This window comes from Crocuta crocuta, unplaced genomic scaffold (assembly GCF_008692635.1).
Source record: "Crocuta crocuta isolate KB4526 unplaced genomic scaffold, BGI_CrCroc_1.0 scaffold233, whole genome shotgun sequence".
Taxonomy (NCBI): Eukaryota; Metazoa; Chordata; class Mammalia; order Carnivora; family Hyaenidae; genus Crocuta; species Crocuta crocuta.
In genome coordinates this window covers 4090885-4114336 of record NW_027529526.1, presented here as the reverse complement: position 1 = coordinate 4114336, position 23452 = coordinate 4090885, and the positions used below count along the sequence as shown (strand labels likewise).

The 23452-nt window shown below is 35.9% G+C and overlaps 1 protein-coding gene across 2 annotated transcripts in view; it reads right to left on the bottom strand.

Moving 5' to 3' along the window:
* SOX6 (SRY-box transcription factor 6) overlaps positions 1-23452 on the bottom strand; it is a 489234-nt gene that overhangs the window by 101379 nt on the left and 364403 nt on the right. The window contains exons 7-9 of one of the 2 annotated variants that reach the window (XM_077761053.1): positions 20083-20206; positions 8346-8425; positions 6741-6863 (exon numbers count right to left, since the gene is read on the bottom strand). In XM_077761053.1, coding sequence (XP_077617179.1) covers positions 6741-6863; positions 8346-8425; positions 20083-20206 — 327 coding nt within the window. The remainder of the gene's footprint in view (positions 1-6740; positions 6864-8345; positions 8426-20082; positions 20207-23452) is intronic. The other variant, XM_077761054.1, reaches the window with a different exon arrangement.

The window sequence follows — 23452 nt, the reverse complement described above, 5'->3', positions numbered from 1 at the left end:
GTCACAGACTGAAACAGGCTCCAGGCTCTGAGCTGGCAGTCAGCACAGAGCCCGATGCGGGGCTCGAACCCAGGAACCGCGAGATCATGACCTAAGCGAAAGTCGGACGCTTAACCGACTAAGCCACCCAGGCGCCCCAGTAGGGTGATTTTTAAAAAACACTTTTGCCCCACTCAGTCTGTTCTGTTACCTGACATGTCAAAATATTTCACTGTATCTTATTCTGATTTAAATTTCCTAAATGTTGCATATCCTGACTTATTCTATGATTGGAAACTGAAGTGAAGCATTTTTGAAAACACTAGAGTGTTTTACTTTCAAACTTTCCAATGTATCCTGAATCACACCATCTTTCTGATTTCCAAGGTAGCCCCTTATAACATATACACATACAGACATGTAGTACATGATACCAACCAACCAATACTTTGAAACTCCAGTTTGGTAAAAACAGGAATAAAAATACCTGTCACTATTTTAGAAACCACTGCATCTTACAAGCAGTCTATTTAAATACAAATATTCACACACTGGAAGCTCCCTGTTGAGTAGATTAATTAGTGAGGCTGGAGCTAAATGCATGTTGGTAGAAATCTTACACTAAGAGAGAGAGAGGACTGCCCTAATTTTCTAATTCCAAGGTCCTGGGCTCCTGGTAAACCATCTCTGTGAGCACACCTGAACATTCCCTCAATCACTTAAGCACAGTGATTAACAGGGCTTGGATGTAAGAAGAGCCATACCCTCTCAAATTTTAGACATTACCTTAAAACCTACTGAAAAATCACATTTCTAAAAGAAAATCCAGTTTGCCCAATGTTTCAAGGTATGGGTAGGTATAAACTTACTCTGTTTCCTTGAATACAAGTCCAACTTCAAAACACTAGGAAATGTCTTCATATTTTGCACCCTTCTTTTTTTTTAAGTTTATTTATTTATTTATTTATTTATTTATTTATTTAGAGAAAAGGGGCTGCAGGAGAGAGAGAAGGATAGAGAGACAGCAAGCAGGCTCCATGCTGTCAGCACAGAGCCCAACATGGGGCTGTATTTCAGGAACAATGAGATCATGACTTGAGCCAAAATCAAGAGTCAGATGCTTAACCAAATGAGCTACCCAGGTGCCCTGCACACTTCTTTGACCTGCCTATATTTTTTTAACCTCCATCAGGATTCACTTGATACCCGGTGTTTTTTTAAGAGTATACCTAGAAATAAAACTTCTGTTTATATGGAATAGTGCCTCACTAAAAACAGGGCACCTGACTGAACATATCCAAGAAAAATGTTTTCAAAGCAACTTGGGTCCCAGATAGCAACCAAAGATGATATTCATTACTTCATTCATTTTACCAAATACTATGCCAGACAATATTGGGGATTCAACAGTAAACAAAACAGACCAAATCCCTGAATGCAGTGACTTACATTCTAGTAGATTGGAGCTGCCCTGCAGAAGCACTTCAGGCAGCAAAGGTGGAGTAAAATTGACAGCTTATTAGAATGTTGAAAAGTTTTTTTCCTATTTTGCTGATTTTTTTTTGGAAACCTAATACATGCCTCCTTATGCCACTTACTATTCACAACAAACCTGAAAATGATTATTATCTCCTTTTTACAATAAAAAAAGGCAATTGGAGAACAATATAGGGCAACATAGCAAGTAACAGCGGAAACTCTAATTCAAGATTCTGATTCCAAGTGGAGTTCATTCCATTAGTTCACAACTCATCTACTTCCAGCTGTAACGGTATTCCTGAGTTCCATCACACTCTTAAGTCAAAGGGGGTGAGGTAAGGCTGATTAAGGGAAAAGCAAGCATTTCCCCTCAAAGCACAACCCCATGGTTGGCATCCTCAAAACAAGCTTTGAATCAGTGCATTCCTTTTTCTCCATTGGGTAGCTAGTAATAGGTCACTCTAATCAACTCTTTATTCAACTCTCTATTAGAAGTCACAACCTCCCAAGCTTACCCAGAAAAGCTAACTCACCCTCTTGTTTCTCTAAAGCACTGAGGCATGTTTACAACTGCAAACAAGAAAACAGGGTATGAGCCAGAGAAGAGCATCTGAATACAATATCATAAAGATTCAGGCTGAAACTGAAATAGAATTAGAGCATTCTCAATGTTGATGGATACTTCTTCACTTTCCATCTGTAGCATGAAAAGTGACAGTATCATTTAAATAAAATATGTTTGCCTTTACTTCTGCTAAAACTTCAATTGTTCTCCATCTTTGCAAACTTGCCAAGACTTTAATAGTTTCATTTAACAGTAACTTATGATTGATAGGTTTTCCTAGTGCTTTAAGGCTCTAATTATACTCCTTTCCTCAAATCTCCCCTAAAGTACACATACTGCTCATTAACCAAAAGTGAAAATGTACTTATATTGATATTTTTCAAATTTTCATATTTAATCCCTTTCATTTTAGGTTACTACCCATACTATCATTATAAGAACTTGTCTGTTAAAATATGTTCCAACTAAAGCTTGGTAGACTTTGAATGCTTCATAAAAATCATTCTCTGAGGCTAATGAAGACAGAAACTCTGCCTGTAACAATATTAAGTTTGTTTTCACGGGTGATTCAGAGAAGTGAGCAATCTGTCAGTAATACATTGAGTGAAATTACTTGTCTTGTAGGAATAACTGCTGACAGTCACTTTATCTCAGGGCTGACCCAAACATCTCCCTGCTGACAAACAAATTACTATGTCTAACTTTGAAAAGGTAACTAGCTTGTTTTTAATTTTGATTGGTCTTTCAGAATTTCCTATACATATACTCAGTTCCATCCTTCATTGTATTAAAAAAAAAAAGCCACAAAGTGTTTTGGGGGGAAAGGTATGAATTAATGAGAAAGAAAAAAAAGTAAGGAAAGAAAAACTCTATCATTTGGCACTAAGAAAAAGAACTGTGATTGCTTCTTTCCAAGACCATTATGCAGATAAAACTGGTAAGTGTGTCTACCCAACATTAAGACTGGCAGTGCCGCCAGTGACTGACTGGGTGAGTGAACACATTACTGAGACTGTATTGTAGGAATTAATTTTCTTCAATAAAGTGATTTTTAAGGCTCATATATTTCACAATCTAAACATATGTCACTGTTTCATAAACAAAATAAATGGATTAAAATAATACATTACCAATATGCTGACATGTGGAGATATTTTAATTAGAAATTCTTAAGCTGTGTGATATTTAACTGCTGTATTTGCTAAAGAGAAGCATGCATCATTTAATAAGAAGGCATGAGACAGGTGTATCACTTTGCACGATATGGTACCAGATTGTATTTAACATAAGCAACATCTATGAAGCAACATACCCCCCAATTAAAAAATAAAATTACTTTTAAGGATCTATAATATTGAAAGCAAATGCATATAATGAATTGATACATTATAACCACTTTTTCATTAAAAAAAGAAGTTAGTCAGAGCTTAGTTTCTGAGATAATGTTTCTTCAGAAACAATTTAACATCTTAGCTATTTAAAGGCCATATTTACATGACTGCGTCATTATCCTGGTCCTCCTTCCTTAACATTCTTTTTCATGTACTTGAAGGACCAGTGCTAACATAGCTGAGGAAAGCAAATGGCAACTGGTCCTGAAATTTATACGGGTAGAGAATTGGAATAAGTAGCAATATAATATATTGTTTACTGTAGCAAGCGCCCTCTGTTCTCTAAAGGTCAAAAACACTGTAACCTTAGAGTTACAGTTTCTGATTGTTCCCAGGGTTAAATACATTATCAAAATTAATGGTTCAAGCCCCTCAACCTTCAGATATATGAGTATTCATGCCTCCATCTGCTGAACGGTTCAACTAAAAATAGCATTCTTTGGCCTTCTCTCTCCTAATATTGTGCCCCTGAGGCAGAGAAAACCATGCCTTAGATCAGCATAGAGGACCAAAAAAAAAAAAAAAAGTCTTTCCTGTATCTTCCTTATTTTAAAGAAAGAAAGAACTGGAATATGCTAATGTAAGAAGGGTCTTTCTACTTTAAATACCTTTTTTCTACTTGATAACAAAATTTCAGCCTTTCAGTCTAGAACTATAACTGCTGTTAAGATTTATCCAGGCTCATTAATGTTAGAAGTGACAACCTTTGAAGAACAAATTAGATGTAACATCAGGCAGAGAGGGCCAGTTCTGAGCAAGGCAGCCAGATGTATATATGAAAGTGGTGAGGTACGGTGATGGTGGCATGTATATGTTATGGGCTTTTCTTCCTAAGAATCTCTGTTTAGAAATAAATCCAGTTAAAATAATTGTAATGTTTCCTTAGTATCAACAGTCTATCATAATCGTGATTCTTAACAGAGTTGTAACATTTTTGCTTGTCAAAGGAATGGAGAATTAGAAAAGAAAGCAGACTAAAATCAGTAAGGCAGATGGTTAATATTTAAAATGTTAGTGTCTGTAGTAGCTTGGATTTGTGTGTCTACTGTGCTTTTTGTGGGCATCCCAATAAACATGTAATACTCATACCAGGGAAGTTTGGGAAACCTACTTTTTAAACAAGGTCAACCTTTTCTAACCAGTGTGCAATATAAGCAAACAAAGCAAAAGTTTCCTGACATGCAGGGGTGAAAAAAGGTATAAAAAATGAAAGCAAAGAAACAGAGCAAGAATAATAAAAAATCCAGAAAACTTTCAAATGGGTAAAGTCTGAGGAGGTCCTGCATGAAGGGGCTCTATTTATCCTAATAAAAGTAACAGGCATGTGGCAGAGGTTGTGCTTCTAGATCAGTGTTGCTAAAGAACTACACAGATCTGGCACTCACATATATGACATCACAGTTTTCAGAAACCAAACAGAAGCCAGATTTGACAGCACCAGGGGTCGGTAATGGTGTCAGGGGGAGAAGTCAATCTAAGTGAAAAATGAGCAAAAGAAGTGATTGGGTAGCAAACTGCTGCCAGAAAAAGGCTGATGGGCTAGATCTCAACACTTCAAGCAAAAATAAAAGTCAAAGAGAGGAAGTCTTGAATTAGAGCCAGGACCACCTGCTTTCACATTCGTCCAAGTACTCAAACGTTTAACAAACTATCTGTCCTGAGTGCATAAGCTTGCTAACTGTCATCACACAGAATGTCTTGTCCCTCATATGCAGTTATCCCTCCATTTTAGCAACCCCAGCCCTAGTAGATCTTCAGAATGTCCAGAAATATGGCATCTTCTCTACAGCCAAAAGAAAGACTTACAAAAGAAATCCCTTCTTACTCTATAGAAGATAGCAGATACTTTGACAGTATATGCCTGGTCATGTCTGGGTGGGAACCCCTATATACTTCTTATATCAAAGTGAAAGGGAAAGGGGAAGGCAGGCAATAAGCTTGGAAACTCTTCCTCATGCTACTTCCAAGGTGGCTTTTGATCTTGTCCTCCTCTTCCTTCTTAGAGTGAGCTTTCTCTATTATTTTTCAAAAATATAGATTCAAGAGCAGCAGAGAGGATAATGTGAAAGAGATAACTATATTGATTATATAATATTTGATACATATACAGACTGCCAGAGATAATAGGACTTGAATTTATATGTCACTTTGCTAGATGTAATTCTTTTCTTTTTCTTTTTTTTTTAATTTTTTAAATTTATTTTTGAGACAGAGAGATACAGAGCATGAGCAGGGGAGGGGCAGAGAAAGAGGGAGACAGAATCAGAAGCAGGCTCCAGGCTCTGAGCTGCCAGCACAGAACCCAACACAGGGCTCGAACCCACGAACTGTGAGATCATGACCTGAGCCAAAGTCAGACGCTTAACCGACTGAGCCACCCAGGCATCCCTTTTTAGTTGAGTTTCCCATCCCAGGTTATAATATAAAATTTAGTATTAGATCTAACCTAGAAAATTAAAGTGTGTTTCAGTCTGAGTAGCCTGTCTCGATCTGTGTGCGTGTGTGTGTGTGTGTGCGTGTGTCTGATTCAAACAGATAATTGGCAACCCTTCAGTAGCTGATGGTCCTGGAGAGACACTCCAGTGATGTAAGAGAGAAATCAACCATGAAATTATAAAGAAGGACTAGACATCTATGGCAAAAAAGGGCTTGGTTTTCAAAATAGCCATAAAATCCATCTTCTCCAGGTGTTAAGAATATCTGAGCAAAACAACCAAGAGCTTTCTGGAAGCCAAATATGAAAGAGACACAACAGAAGTCAATTGGGCAAAAAGCAACCAGTCAGGCCCAGGCACCCAGCCCCACCTCAGCCAGGGAAAACAAAATTTGGAAACTTGAATTTGACAGAGTTAGAAATTCTAGGTACTAACTCTGACTCCAGGAATATTGTGCATCCTTGGTCTCTCTGAACCTCCGTTGTTTTGTCTATACAAGCAGAATTATATTTTGTCAGCTTTGCAGCATTGTTATATGGTGAAATGAGATTTTTTAAATGTTTAAGTATTTTTAAACACTATACCACACTATACATAAAAGGAACAAAAAGTAAGGGAAAGGGTAATGGTTTTGAGGTACTTATAAAGAATTTGCCTAAATATAAAGCAATAAACAATCTAGGTAGGTCATTAGGGGCATTGGTCTGAGGCTTGCCTTCTTCTTTGAAAGAAAAGGAGCAAAAAATGAGCCTCCTTAGGAATGAGAAAAAGGGAAAGGTAACATTTTAGTGTTTAAGTTGAGTGTTTGCCACTTAAAAAAAAAAAAAGCCTAGAATATGACTGAACAATCCAGTCCCCCACCCAATGAAGCACCAATGGAAGCATTCATACCTCAATCTGTTTGTGGTTGTAAGAGTGGCCACCACCATGTTCAAAGGTGTCCAAACTCCTGCCAAAACGGTCACTTAGGCCCTTTAGCCTTGGGTTAATTTGTGGGTGGGAGACATGACCCTTCTGTTTAGTAGCATATTCAGAAAACAAAACAAAACAAAAGACAAAACATACTGTCAGAACTCATGAACCAGAACACATATTTCTAAATCCAGGGCACTGACCACACCAAAGAATAGAAAGTAGAAGGTTTAGGAACCAGACACTCTCTTTCAGAGGAACTTGGTTATAGAACCACGCAATGGTACTCGTTTCATACTTCTGCCTCTGAGTCAAGAAGACATTCTATAGTATAGCTATGGGAAAAGGAGAAGCAGATTAGGTTTACTACAAGTGAGGTTTCTTTTTAGATTTTTCTCACTGCAGTAAGCTCCAGTGTTAGCAGTGGGGAGGGTGAAGTTTTGGAAGAGAGGTGGGCTATTGCTACTGTTTGGCAAAATTTCTAGCTCTGGTAGGCTGTCCATAAGAGGTAACATCAGCAAGGCTTTCTGTATGAGGCTTATGACAAAAACTCAGAGGACTGGAAAAATTATGTATTGGCAGACCCAATTGAAAATGCTCACAATCATGCTTTCTCATGGTAAAATATTTGCACATCTCTTATACCCAAGCCATATAGGGAATAACAAAGAAGAAAAAAAATACCTAGCCAGATACTATTCCTGGTAAGAAAACTAAAAAATAATCACAGTAAATTAAAAGAATAAAAGACTATCTTTAAAATTTCCACTGTAATGGAATTCAAGTTCTTCACTATTATATAATTTCTAAATGTTCAAATGCTGAAAGTTTAACCATTATTTCAATGATATCATTGTTCATTTTTGTTAAAATATGTATTCATATTTAAAGTCAATGTCCTGTTAACATGGTAGAGCTAGAAGGATGTAAGGATCACCTGGTCCTGTCATAAACCCCTCACTTTACTGTGAAGAAGATAAGGTATAAATGATTTTTATCCAGCTTCCAAAACACTTGCTCTGCAAGCTTAGCATATAGTAAAGAACCCTAATCCAGAACGTGCTCAGATATCATGCCCAGACTTTGACTTGGCATGAAGATAAAAATGAGAATGAGGGTACACATATTCTAGAGCACTGTTTACATATTACCAAATAGTTGAAGTAATTTGGTGATAACAACTTCCTATGCTGTAAGCTACAAGAAGGAAAATACCCACATTGTTTTCTGTTTCGATGTTTATGTGTAAAAGAACATCAGGACATAAATGGAGACATGGATGGAAAATTGATAAGGAAAAAGCTAACAGATCCAAGAGCAACCAGCAATAAAAATTGTAAAACCATTAACTTAGTTGATAGAAAATGCATAGTACTAAGTCATAATATCATTTTTCCTTTAAAAATACCAAGATTGGCAGTTTCCTCTCCTATTTTCAGTACAGTAAGTACACAAGGTGTTAATCCTTCTAGGCTATGCTTAAAACTTATTTAACATTCAGGCCATTATTTAGCATACAGCTGGTTAGCAGTTTTCCACTAAAGAACTGGCTTGTATCCCACTTTTTTTTCTTCTGTCACTTACCTGGAGCTGTAAAGGGCTGAGTCCAGAAGTAGCAGCAGCTGCCATTGTTGATGAAATGAACTGTACAGGGTAGTTATCACCTGTCGGAAAGAACAATGCATACAGGTTTAGACAATGCACGGGGAATCGCAGCAGACAAGTACAAACATGGTCCTTGGATTGCCTGAGCTTTACAACGTTGCTCTAAGCCCAAACATCTGCAGAAACAAAAGACTTAGTTGGGCATAGACTTGCAGTGCTGCCTTGGAACTTTTTGTTAACAGATAGCTAGTAGGCAAACTGGCAAAACATGAATGTGATGTTAAAAAAATTAAATGTGCAATTCAAGCATGTTCGCTCCATTACAAATCTTGTAATACATCATTTTTTTAAGAGTAAAAAAATATCTTAAAGCCAGGCTGACAGTTCACTAAGAAAGTATTAAGGTTTTTATGTTAGAACAACAAAAAGTTTTGGCTTGGTAGGCAAGACACAGTATTAGAGTCCAAAAAAGATTATGAGCTATTGACTGTCCATAACCCCAAACTTTATTTTATAAAAAATAAAGAAAAATTTTAAAAATGCAACCTCTTCTATTTGATGGGGTGAGAAGGAAGCTAATCTTATCTGCCAACATGCTATGAAATGCCTGGTATCTCAAAGAGAGTGGAAATAATACTTTTCTGGATTAACTTCTGGTGGAACCTAGTACAGAATCATGCATACTAGGCACTTATCATTTATTCTTTGATAATGACTCGATTAAATAACCACACATTTTACACGGGATATTTGTATTAAAAGTCTGTTAGACATGAACATGGTCTAGCAGAGATCAAGGCTACATCTTAATGTCTGACTCCATACCACTCCAGAACAGGGTAATAAAGTACTTTCTGTGACCTAAGAACACAGACTGTGAGCAGTGACATGAAGAACCAAGAGAAAGTAATGAAGAATGCATTGTGATAGTGGTAACTGAAGTCAAAGTTAATACTTGTGGATAAATGACACAATATCAGTGATTTAATGGAGTATCACTTTGGCTGCAGCTACTTATTTAAAGTCAGTGTTATGTACTATCTCTAGGCTATATTTTAATAGGCTGTTCCTCCACACATTTTTGACATTTATAATAATCATTCTGTTTTGCATGAACTTTTCCACACTGAAAGCTGAATGTAATACAGAAGAGACAGCATAGAAAGAATCACAGTAATAAAGGTAGTCAATTGGAAAGCAATAAAATCTCTTTTTTCTGCATGGACACTAATACCTGGAGCCTTCCTGGTGCCCCAGGTTCCTTGGAACTCATCCTGCTTGCCACATGAAGTGCTACTCAGCTGGCCCAATGTAAATGTTAAGTTGCTTTCACTTTTAACAAATTGTTAGCTTCTAATCTACACAGTCTCTTTGCATCATATCCATAATACCTCATCAGACCATTGAGCACAGTGTGTGCTTGTACACAGTCCAGTAACAATTGGCTTCTGATTGCATATGGAGCACTGCTACAATGCATTCACTAACACTATATTGTGCTGGTCTCCTATGGAGTAATGTTCAAAATATCTGATCTTGTTTTTCCCCTTCCATGAGGTTGATTTTGGTTTGCACTGCTACATGAGCTTTTTAAAAAGGATAACTAGGCCAAATTATTTTTTATAGTAAATGACTGTCGCTTTATGCTTAAATAATTCTGCTGATCTTCTTGATATTTAAACTAAATTATCTGAAGAAAGAATATCCTAATCTAAGTCAAATAGTATTTCTTTGGTTGATATCTTATCAGGTTCAAAAAAAATTACAAAACGATACTGAATTAATGATGCTTCAAAAATAGGAGAAAAAATCACCATTCCAACCATCAACATGGACTGCCTCCCGGAACATTTTAGAGCTGTTCTTTCTTTAAATATCATGCATTATTCATACTAACTCTAAACCACAACCCCCCTCCCTGTAAGTTTAATACCAGTTGCTTTATTTGTACTAAAACATTTTTCATGTCAAACATATTTAAAAAAATCAAACTCTAAAAGAATTCCCTGGGGCACTCCTTTTTTCATAGCTGTCATGCTTCTATGCTATGAAATAGCTGATTTTTTTTTTATAGTTTTTGGCTTGCCAGTTAATTTATTACTATCTCTACCACACCCTGTAGTACTCTCCAGCTCACCTGCTGGCTACAAACAGCTTTCTTTCCACTGCTGACAAGCAGATTTTTAAAATGTTCTTAACCTTTCTGCCGGTTTGAATCTGTATATCTGAATATAATCTTTGGAAAGCTATTTCTCCAGAACATATCACTGTATCAATACTAAAAGTAAAAATGAATACATTAGAGCAACAGAGTACATTATAGAGAATGATTAGAAGAAAGAAAAAAGGGAAAGGGAGGGGAGCGAGAAGATAAGAGTGAGGAAGAGAAGGGGGTTAAAAGCAGAGAAAAAATGTTAAGAGGGAGAGGGATTTATGGTATTGTGAAGTTTAATTTTTAATAACAAAGTTATGTGCTTCACCCCCACCTTTTTAATTTTCTCTTTGTAAGAGTCGGTCAAGTAAAAGTTTTCAGTGGCTGACTTGGCAAGGAATCAGTCAACATGTTGTAGCAATTTTTTTCAAATTTGTCTCTGGATTTCAAATGCTTGCGTGAGGATCCATTCTTTTTAAATTTGTACAAAGGAAGATGAAGCCTGTTGGAACAGGTTGGCTTTAGGTACTACTGTAATCTGGCTCTTGCTACCTCTAGCATAAAAAAGACAACCTCCAAGAGCCAATTTGGGAAATAATGTCCATTCTGTAAATTCATCTTTCCAGCCTTCTAGATTTTTCATCTGACTGTTTTCATCTGAAGATTACAGAACTAATAAAACCTATGGAAAATGTGCCTGACATTAGTTTCACTTGTCACAATAGGCAACATTCCTTCAGAACCAAAGCAGCTCCACAGCAAGAGTCTCTGAATAAAGAGAAAGTATATATTTTTTAATATTCAAGGAAAGTGAAATGTAGCCAAAACTTATTAAAACTTAAATACAGGAGAAGGTAGAGCTTATACTAAGAACCTAGGACCCATTAGACTCAGGCTATCTCCTGCAAGAAGATTCCTAGTTTCTGTAAATCAAATACAAATTTCACTTTTATGAAAGAGTCAAAACTCTCATGGGTAAAATCCTGTCCATTTAGTTTGATTCTTCAGAAAGATAAGGGACTGGGTTGTAGTCTCCTGGATATTAACTTCAGAATTAACCTACTGAGGAAATCATTGAAGAGGTTGGAAGGAATCTAGAGGAAAAAATACATAAACCTAGGAGACAGGATTCAACGACTCTTCAGTAATTGGCTCAAAGTCTCCCACTTCATTTTTTCACCCTCCAATACAAAAGAAAAATACTCTACACACCCCTAACTACCTTACAGATTATTGTGTGGTGCATCACAGGATAATGGTAAATTATTTGAGTTCCTAAACAACTGATAGGTAGATCTCACTTTTCAAAGCTATCCTCATTCTTGCTACAATATGGAAATATTTCAATCACAATCACCAGTCCAGATTTGGACATGCCACTTTGCATCTTGACTGGATGTCTATATGCAGAGAAGCAAAATATTACAACTCCTCTATATTCTCAAAGAATGCCATAATCAACCTGATTTTACCTCTGTGAGGCATCACACTGCAGAAAAAGTTAGCAAGTAATGAATGACACAGTTAGACTCCTAAAAATAAAATGACACCTTCAATTTGTTCTGGTACATGTTACAGTATCTATTGTGGAGATCACCCTGCTCTTATTGGTCTTGCTAAATTTCTCCTCTATTCATCAAAGAATAGGTCAATGATGAGAAAAATCTTGATCCCAGGGCATTTTCTAAGAACATGTGAATTGTTTTCATACCTTTAAAGAAGAAAAGAATCAAGAACCAATCTTAATTTCTTCACTTATTTTATTGATACATCCAGACCATTGGCTAATCATTTGAAAATCCATGGAATTTGTTACAATAGCAATTAAATAAGTGAATATGGATAAACTGATATAAATCCATCCATTATAAGAAATCAACTTAAAATATCAGTTCAAAGTTCATGCCTTAAAATAGCTCACCAATGATATAGCCTCTGTATATAAAGGAGGCATAATTAAAATAATCTTGATCTCCAAAAACTAGGTTAGTTTACATGGATGTGCATATTTTTAACTTGGACTTCAACACTCTTACTTAAAAATGAATTTACAAGGGCTCCTGAGTAGCTTAGTCGGGTAAGCATCCCACTCTTGATTTCTGCTCAGGTTATGATCTCACAGTCATGTAACAGAACCTTGTGTTGGGCTCTGCAAAAACCTTGGAGTATGCTTAAGATTCCCTCTCCCTCTGCCCTTCTTACCTGCTTGTGCATGCCCATTCTCAAGAAAAGAAAGAAAGAAACAAAGGAAAGAAAGAAAGAAAGAAAGAAAGAAAGAAAGAAAGAAAGAAAGAAAGAAAGGAAGGAAGGAAGGAAGGAAGGAAGGAAGGAAGGAAGGAAGGAAGGAAGAAAGAAAGGAAGAAAGAATATAAATGAAATTACAGGGTGCCTGGGTGGCTCATTGGGTTAAGCGTCCAACTCCTGATTTAGGCTTAGGTCATGTTCTCAGTTCTTGAGATCTAGTCTCTCCTGTCACCCTCAACCATTGGGTTTCAAGAGCTGGAAGCCTGCTTGGGATTCTCTCTCTCCTTGTTTCTCTGCCCCCCCTCCATTCATGCTGGTGAACACATGCTCTCAAAAATAAATAAAATAAAAATAAAAATAAATAAACAAACAAGATTCAAATTACTAATCTGAAGAACCTCAGACACTGCCTTGATTTCAAGTAGATGAACTTAATTAACCAATTATTCCAGCAATAGTGGTTATAATACCTCAGCTTTACATATGCTGGAAGAGGTGGAAATACTTAGCAATATAAGATATCATTTGGATAAATTCATACATATAAGTCATATATGCTTCACATCAAATAGTTATCTTTTCCTAATATCATATATATTTAAACCGTCTCTGCAAGAGTATAAAATATCCAGAGAACTTCAGTCTGAATTCTATCTCCACTAGTCTCTAGATGGGAAAGCTTGAAAAAGTTAATCAACTTATTTGACTATCTTTTTTTTCTTTTAACAAAATAGATATAATGCTACCTATAGCTTGGAGTTGTTAAGAAAATTAAATGAGAATATACATATTCATATACACATTACACACGCACATATGTATACTCCCACATACAAATAAAATGATATTCAGTAAATGCTAACTGAAACAAAGGAATTAATAAGAAGCACTGGTTAACAATTTTATGCTGAAATATTACACAATCTAGAAGAAATGGACAGATTTCTTAAAATATACAAATTTCCTAAACTGACTCAAGAAGAAATAGAAAATTTCAATAGACCTATAACAAGTAAAGAGATTGGGTCAGTAAACAAAACTTCTCAACAGAGAGAAGTCCTGGACCAGATGGTTTTACTAGTAAATTCTCCAACATTTAAGAACTATTAACATGAATTCTTCCCAAAACCTTCAAAAAAGTTGAAGAAAAGGAAACACTTCCTAGCTATAAAATAATGAGGCCAATATTACCTTGATACCAAATCTAGATAAAGATATCACAGAAAAGAAAATTACAGACTAAAATCTTTTACCCATATAAATATAAAATCCTCAACAAAATATTAGCATATTGAATCCAACAGCATATTAAAAGGATTATTCACCATGACAAAGCAGGATTTTTCCCAGGAATGCAAAAGGGGTTCAACACACAAAAAAATCAATGTAATACAGCACATTAATAGAACAGAGGGGAAGAAATCCACATGATCATCTAAATGGATGCAGAAAAGGCATTTGACAAAATCCAACACCCTTTCACGATAAAAACTCTTAGAAATTTAGGAATTGAGGGCAAGTTTCTCAACATGATAAGAGATATTTATGAAAAATCCACAGCTAATATCATACTCAACGGCAATGGACTGAAAAGCTTTTCCTCTAAGATCAGAAAAGAGATAATGATGCCTGCTTTCACTGCTGCTATACAACATTATATGGGAAGTTCAAGCCAGCACTATTAGACAAGCAGAAGGTGGGGAGGGGAAGGCGAGGGAAAAGGAGGGAGGACGAAAGGCATCAAAATTGGTAGGGAAGAGGTAAAACTCTATTTGTGACAAGAGGTAAAACTATCTCTATTTATGACATAATTCTACATATAGAAAATTCTAAAGAATCCTCAAGAAAGCTACTAGAGCTAATAAATTTAGCAAAAGTTGCAATCTTGTAAGATTAACACTCACAAATCATTTGTCTGTCCATATACCAAGCAACAGGCAATCCTAAAGAAATATAAGAAAGCATTTCTATTTGTAATAGCATCTAAAATAAATTAAATACTTAGGAATAAGTCTAACCAAGACGGTGAAATTCTTGCACACTGAAAACTACAAAACATTGCTGAAAAAAAATTAAAAGATATATAAATGGAAATGTGCATCAGTAGGAAGACTTAACATTGTTAAGATGTCAATACTATACAAAGCTATCAATAGACTTAGTGAAATATCTATCAAAATTCCAAAAATCTTTATCACATAAATGGAAAAACCAGTCCTCAAACTTATATGGAATTGTAAGGTTCCCAGTAGCCAAAACAATCTTGAAAAGGAATAAAGTTGGAAGACTCGTGATTTCTGAGTCAAAATTCACTACAAAGGTACAGTAATTAAAACAGTATGGTACTGGCAAAAGAGTGATATATAGACCAATGAAACAGATTAGAGGGCCCAGAAATAAGCCCTTACATACATGGTGAGTTGATTTTCAATAAGAGTGCCAAGGATATTCAATCAGGAAAGAATATCTCTTCAACAAATAGTGCTGGGAAAAGTAGTTTCTGCATGCAAAAGAATGAAGTTGAACCCTTACTTAAATAATATATAAAAATTAACCCAAATGGATCTAAGACGTAAACTTAAATACTAAAACTCTAAAACTCTTAGAAGAAAACATAGGAATAAATCTTTGTATTTGGCAACAATTGCATGGATATGATAGCAAAATCACAGGCCAAACGAAAAAAAAAATAGATAAACTGGAGTGTACTCAAATTAAGTAAAAAGGCAAACAATGGAAGGAAATATTTGCAAACTATTCATCTGATATATTAAGAAATCCTGAAACTCAATAACAAACCAACCAAACAAACATACAGCCTAATTAAAAACTGGGCAAAAGTGCTAACATATTTTTCCAAGAAAGATATATAAATTTCCAATAAGCACAAGACAAGATGCTCAAAATTATTAATCATTAGGAAAATGAAAATCAAAACCACAATGAGATATTATCTCACAGCTACTAGGATGGCTATATTTTTTTTTTTTTTGGTAAAAAAATTGGAACATAGCAAGTGTTGGTGAGTATATGACAAGATTTGAACTCTTGCATTGCTCCTAGAAATGTAAAATGGCACAACTTCTGTGGAAAACAGTTGGATAGTTTCTCGAAAAGTTAAACATAGAACTACCATATGACCCAACAATTCTGCTCCTACATAAATGTCCAAAAGAATTGAAAGCAAGGACTCAAACAGATATTTGCATATCAGTATTTACAGCAGCCTTATTCACAATAAGCNGTGAAGAGGAAGATTTATTGTTAAATGGACATAAGGTTTTTGTTGCAGATGATTAAAAGTTTTGGGTATAGATAGTGGTGATGGTTATACAACATTGCAGATGTATTATACCATTGAGTTGCACATTTATAAATAGTTAAAATATTAACTATCATGTATATTTCACCATAATTTTTTCTAAAAGAAGCATTAGGTATACTTGTAAAATTATTTTTGGTTATCAGGCAGAGGGATACTTTTGGACACTTCTGATGGATAAGGACGTAGTTTAATATTGTTAAATTTACTTAGATTTTACCCCCAAACCTAGTGCTTTAGAGTTTTCAAAGAATTTCCATACATTTTAACAAATTTAATCTTCACATCCACACTGAGCAGTGGACATATTTTTCTAGATGACAAAAATGTGAGGTTCAGCAAGGTTAAATGACATTTTCAAGTAATAATTACGTAAAAGAATCCGTGTAAAATACTTAGCACAGTGTTTGGCATAAAGTAAGAATTCAGGAGGTCTTAGTTACTATATTATAACTAAAAAGTGGGTGGAGAAGCCAGAAGCACTCAGAAATCGTACTTCCAGAATCTCCTAGGAAGCCCAGAGTGGCTGTGCTAGCAGCAGTTATTTTAAAAATCCCAACTGCACAAAGTCCATGGGTCACCTGCACCCTCCCTGGTGCATAAAGGAGGCTATCCATTATTTTTATTTTACAGGGAATTCAATCCTGTCTGACATATACCTCACCAGCTATGAAAGAGGCTTAATCTTTTAATTTTCTCAAATATAGGCACGTAAATGCATTTATCTTGCCCTGGAATGCTGTGTCTCTCAGTTTCATAACGTGAAAGAGCAAAACAACCAAAATTCTGTGGTGTATGATCTGGGCCCTGACTAATTCCTTTCTAGAAAGATGTCTTTAATTACAGAACCAATAAAAAAGTTAATTAAAGGTTAAAACTCAATAAATCTATGTCTACAGATATTAATCTGATAGATATTTCCTTGAAACTGCACAATCCCTGTAGGCCACAAGCCTCCTCAACAACCTCCGGAAGTCAGAGAGTTTGTTTGGTGTTCACTGAATACAGGGACACTGATATGCCCAGAGCAATGGGTCAGATTATCTGAAGGAAAAAAGGTCCACAGCCCTAAGTATATTTGTTTAGACTGTCCTAATAATGGATTCAGAAATAGTCATCTTTGATAGTGAACATCACCCTAAGGTAGTCCACATTTTCTGGAAATCAAGACAATTACTTAAACAACTGAAGGCACAACACTATGGAACTGTCTCAGGTTATGGGAAGGTGGAAAATGTACAAAAGCAGAGTAATTTATTTTGTAATTTATAAGAGCAAGATAGTGATCTCTCATTTTCTTGCTGAGGGGATCAAAATATAAAGCTACACCCCCATTTCAGGGCTTTTATATGTGACAGAGCTACTTTCTTGTAAAAATTTAGTCCTTGGGTGCTTGGGTAGCCCAGTTGGTTAAACGTCTGACTCTTGATTTAGGCTCAGGTCACGATCTCACGGACTGTGAGTTCAAGCCCCATATCAGTATCAGTGCTCACTAACAGTGCAGAGCCTACTTGGGATTCTCTTTCTCTCCCCCACTCTCTCTGCCCCTCTCCGGCTTGCCCTCTCTCTCAAATTAAATAAATAAACTAAAACATCTAATCATTATTCTACATGTATTTCAAATGATACTCTCATAGTTTAGTTTGGGGCAAAAAGTTTTTCTAGTCCAGACTCCAGTCTAACATGCTTCTACTCCTCCAATCCATGTGAATGACAAAAACATTGCATAGATGAAGTCTCCTGAGTACATAATTTCTCTACTGATCACATAAAAACATAATTTTAATCATTTTAAGGATAATTTGTATATGCAATAAAACCTAGATCAGAAAATATTAAAGTATTTAGAGTTCTGGCTAATAAAAATTTCTGACATAACTTAGGGGTCAACAGAAAATATCTTATTTTGTCAGCCTTGCTTGTGATTAAAAATTGTCCTATGTGTCAAGGCCCACTGTCCTGCCTGCCTTAACCAACAGTTTTAGCCACCATAATCAAAGGAGAGGAGCAAAGGAAAAGAGAGAATCTTAAGCATACTCCACTCTCAGCATGGAGCCTGACATGGGACTCGGTCCTACAACCTTAGGATCATGATCTGAGGTGAAATTAATAGTCAGATGCTCAACCAACTGAGCCACCCAGGCGACCCATCAATCTCCATATTCTTTTTATTCACTACAATTTCACCCATGCTATATAAGAGGAATTTTTAAAAAGTGGTCCAAATTCATTACCTATGTAACAGTACATTCCCCCATGAAAAACAGCATTATTGTTTTAACAAAATTAGGTAAGTAACATGTCAACTATGCTGATGTTATGTCTAGTAGAAAATAAGGCTCACACTCAATTTTTAAACGTGAAGAATTTTAAGTGTAGAAATACTGAAATTAAACAGAGAGTTTTCACAGATGGTTCATTGAAAAGGGTTCTAAGTCTAGAATAGGAATGACTACTCAGATTCAGGGTAAACCAGTAAATTTAGGTCACATCAATGTTCCAAAGGAAGTCAAGATGGAGAAATATTTCAGAACTTCTTAGAGACATCAGGGAAGGATTGAACCAGGGAAGGATTAACCAATGCACTGATAGAAACATATTATCTGACAAAATATAATCCTGTACTTAATATAGATATAAATTTCACAGGGAATAATACTTGCTCTAAAAATCCTGCTGTAGAAAAATCAAATTTTGACAATTTGAACAACACAATTTTCTTGCATTCAGGTAGGTATCCCAAAATCTTTGGTAATACCAGGTATGACTAGTTTCTATCTGAGGAACTTTCAAAGTCAATCCTTAAATGAAGCAAATCCTTAACATCTCTATTCCTTAAAAGATAGAAGTTTTGACAGACATCCTACCTTTCCTCGCAAAGAAGATGGTAATCTACCAAATGCAAAAGAGTAATCGATAGCAAGAAGCAATTAAAATAGGTGTTAAAACTCACTAGATTTGTTTTTTGATGCTATTTAGTAAGCTTCCTTACTGAGGATTTTAGTAGAGTGATTTATAGTTTATTATTACTTTAAGCACATTAAAATGCCTTTGTTCACTTTATAAACCCCATACACAAAGAAGCCGCTGCGCTCAGATTTGCTGCACTTAGATTTGGTGGTTAATATAATCAGGTTAATATGTTAAAAAGAACTTGACACGGAAATTATTAATGAGTAGAACAAGGTCACTACTTCTGAGCTGAGGTCACTTACAAAGAATGCACAAATGAAATTAAGGTTGACTTTATTTACTTGACTATCTTCTTACATTGGATTCCTTTGGCAACATATCTTTAAACATTTAAAGCCCTGTTTACAAGGAGGCTCTGAAAGAAGCTTCAAACCATTATGTCCCTAATTGAATTCCCCAGGAGTCCAGTAAACTCAGAGGAATAAAGAAAAATCATAACATTTGCTAAATCATCTCAAAACATATTTCACTGCAAGGTTATGTGACCTGTTTTGAGGTTCAAAGATGAATGAGAAAATACTGCTGTATGCTTCATTATTTAAACTAAACTCAAAAGGAATCTTACCTATCAGTAGTGAACTAATTAAATCTGTCCAGTTTTAACTTTTCTTCCAGGAGAAATCAGACAACAAACAACAAAACATTTTATAGTGTATGTGACCACTCTCCCAGAGCATAAAAGCTCTTAGGAGGAGGAACGTGTCTTTAACCAAAGACAATTATTCACAGTAAAGGTATGAGAGAGAGCTGACAAAAATTTGTGGTCCCCAGGGAAAGTAGCATTTTATCCGTGAATTCAGAACAAACCAAGTGGAAAAAGAGAAAGTAAAAGTTTTTTTTGCAACAAATGAGTAACACGCCCCCTTCCCAATTAACTTTCCAGTTCTAATTTGACTTTAAAATCAGCCTTTATGATCATTTTATTCATAGTTCCTTTGTATGCTCCTGTGTTTGTTGTGACTACTAAGCAAAAACATTGAGGATCTTAGCATTTCCAAAAGAATGTTGAATTCCTCTCTACTTACCTGGTTTGTATGTTATTCCAGGGGGGAAGAGGAAGCCCTGCTGGGCAGCGGCAGCTGCTGCCAGGGTCCGCTGGTCATGTGGAAAAATTGGGATCATGAGCGGAGGCATGTGACCCTGAACCTGCTAAACAGAAGAGAGCCTATGATCAGACAGAGAACAAATGTATGCCAAGAAGTATTTGTTTTTCACTCCTGCTGGTGTGCTGGTACCCAAACAGCCACCCACCTCTGACCTCATTCCGAATCTGCTCCCTGAGAAAACACAGGCAAAAGTTAGCAAATCCCTGTTCTTAGATCCCATTAGGACTCCAAGGACACAACCTTGTGAATTTGCCTCATCCCTGCTTCTACCAAATAGTGGTGAATGGTTTTTCTTTTATCTTGACTCTTTTCTTTTCCTTTTTTCCTTTTTTTTTCTTAAACAAAACAACTGGAAGAAATAAGTTTGCTTCTTACACTGTGCAATGCTGAAAGGTTTTACTCTTTCACCTGCTTTGCATTCCATCTGCCCTTTGTTTGGAAAACAGTGTTTAGTGTCCTTGGTCAGAAAATAATGTCTAATTGTTATATATTCCAAATGCTTTATCTCCTCAGTTTAGGTATCTTATTTCAAAGCCTTACCGCATTATGTTAAACAAACATATAGCTCTTCAGATTTAAGGCTACTACATCTTGGTTCCCAATTAAACTAATATTCTTTGCCATACACACCTCTATGTAACATATAAATTGCTTGTCTGGCTTAGCAGTTTTACAGCTTTATGCACTACCATGTAGCTCAGTAATTATGGAGTTGTATTCAGAGAGCATTTCATAATAAATCCTACTATATCAAATTTCATTTGACCTCAATAAATGTATCAAAGAGCACAAAAATGCAAAATAGAAAATCTTTACTCTATATCAGTATTTGTATTCCGTATAAAGAAAATAAGAGATATGACAAAATCATGCCTGTGAAATCACATTTTAATTTCTTAGCTCCCTCTTTTCACTCTATGCGTGCTACCCTGATTCCAGGATAGTATCATAGTAAGATTCTGTCCTGGCTTTTAGTGCCTGATTTCATAGGTTAAACTATAGTACTTTTGTTATTTAAAGATCAAAACTGGGATACACTAACAGAGATGCTCCTTAAGTTCAAACTGGGTCTTTGGGCTCTTTACTAACTATAAAAAATCTGTATTATATCCTGTTTAAGCTACAAACATTTACCAGTAATTCTACCAACCCCAAACCCTTCCCCCCATTTAAATTTTAAAATCTTCTCTTTAGGCAAAATTCCATACACTGGCTGATGACCCTGTTTACACAGCGCCAACTTGCCTTGTCCTGTCCCTGTTCCCTCAACAGCCAGGGACATGGTGCAAAAATGCTTCTGTGTGGGTCTAAGAGGTTTCATTTACCAACAGCTTTTCTCTAGGGAAAGCCGTAAGATGTGGGTTAATAAAGGGCAAGCAAAAAATAAACACTATACAGTATTTTTCTGAATTCATTTCTCAGGAAAATCAACTTATAATAAAAAGGTCTTTGTGCAATTACTACCTTGCCAGTGGGGCGTGAAAGAAACTAGCTTTGGGCAGCTATTTCTATCATTTTAGCTGAGGTAAGCCCGAGTTTTGTACGTTCGAGTACAAACTTAGCCTGCGTAAATTGGAGCTGATCCCCTTGTGCCCAGGTCTTGCCTTTAACCCTGAAGAAAAGCACTAGGTTTGCTATTCAACTCCAGCTTGCTGTGACCTGATGCAAACCTGAGGTGTCAAAGATGTGGGCACTGTTCTATGTCAAAAAGTAAAACACATTCTTTTAGGTAGGATTGTTGTTCAGTGCAAGAGTATATCAAAAGAAATAATTTCATTTACTTCTAGAAATATGGTTCCTAGCATGTACCTAGAACATAGCACAGAAGCTTTGTGTTCTAAAGGGGAACAAGTGAGAAGTATAGCTGTCATATTTATTTATTCTTTCCTTCTTTTTAACAAACATTTATTAAGTTATTATTATGTGCTATGAATCTTGAGAAGTAGCTGAAAAAGGGGGCTATTTAGCTTGGGAGAGAGAAAATACAAGGCTGTCTTCACATGGCAAAAGAATCAGATTAAGTCTGACCAGTTAGAAAGGGCAGAACTAGACTCAAAAAAGAGATTTTAAGGAAGTTTAATGTAGAGAAGAATTTTCCAATAATGAGTTATTCAACAATCACTCTGATTAAAGAGGTCACATGTGTCATTTCCCTAGAGGTGGTCAAATAAAGGCTATATACCCACATGTTAGGGATCCTTTAAAGGATAAGCATAACTAAACCCCTGACTAGATAATGACCTAGAGAGCCTTTTCAACTCTATGATTCAGATTGTTTCAAATTCCGCATTAGGAAGATAATGTGATGTAGCATTGCTTTATTCATTCGTTCACCACATATTTGTTCAGAATCTATAATGCCTACAGAGGCTTTGTTGTCAAACATATCTGAACTTAAATCTATATACTGCCATTCCCTTGGCTGTGTGAACATGAACAGTTACTTAACCTTCCTGAGTCTATTTCCTCATGTAGAAGCTAATGATATTATCTTACATGGTTATTGTGAGGATTCAATAGACCAGAAAAGTAACATTTGTGGCATGGTAACTGGCATGTAATAGGCACTCAGTAAATGTCATAGCCTTACTTTTTCTCTTATGTAGTTTGCATATTTCATTCTAGAAAATTATCAAATTGCTAAAACACACACACGCGCGCACGCGCGCACACACACACACAAGAAACAGCAACTCTTACCCATAACTCTACTTCAGAAAAGAAAATATGAACGAACTAAATAATTCAGTTCAACAGGCAGAGGCTTATTATGTTCTTGGCAGACAGGAAGCCACACAGAGTGTTATCCCATCCCAAGTATCTAGAAAACCATAAAATAGAAGAGGTGGGATTACAAGGATCATTTGAAAATGCAATTTTGGATTGTTAGTGTTATTCATTAAACAGCATCTTGGGATGAAAATATAACTTTACTTCTATATTAGTGTCAAAACTCTTCAGATCGTGAGACAACATAAAGGGATCAATGGCAATTAAGCGTCAGACCTTAATTCTTGAATCTTGGTGTATGAAGACACTTCTTCTACATGCATGTAACTAGCTACATACATGAGATGACTAAGTAAACCATCTAAGGTCACTTTCAATGCCAAAGAGCTGTAGGTGTTTCATATTAACATAAGTTGTAAGAATTTAGGGAAGTTCCTTTCTGTCCATCACCCTCTACAAAGTAGGATATGTTAGAAACTTTCAATGCTAGCAATTAGTTTAGAGGCAGCTTACAGTAAAGTAAATAAGAAGGGGGACAGAAGACATTGTGAAAACAATA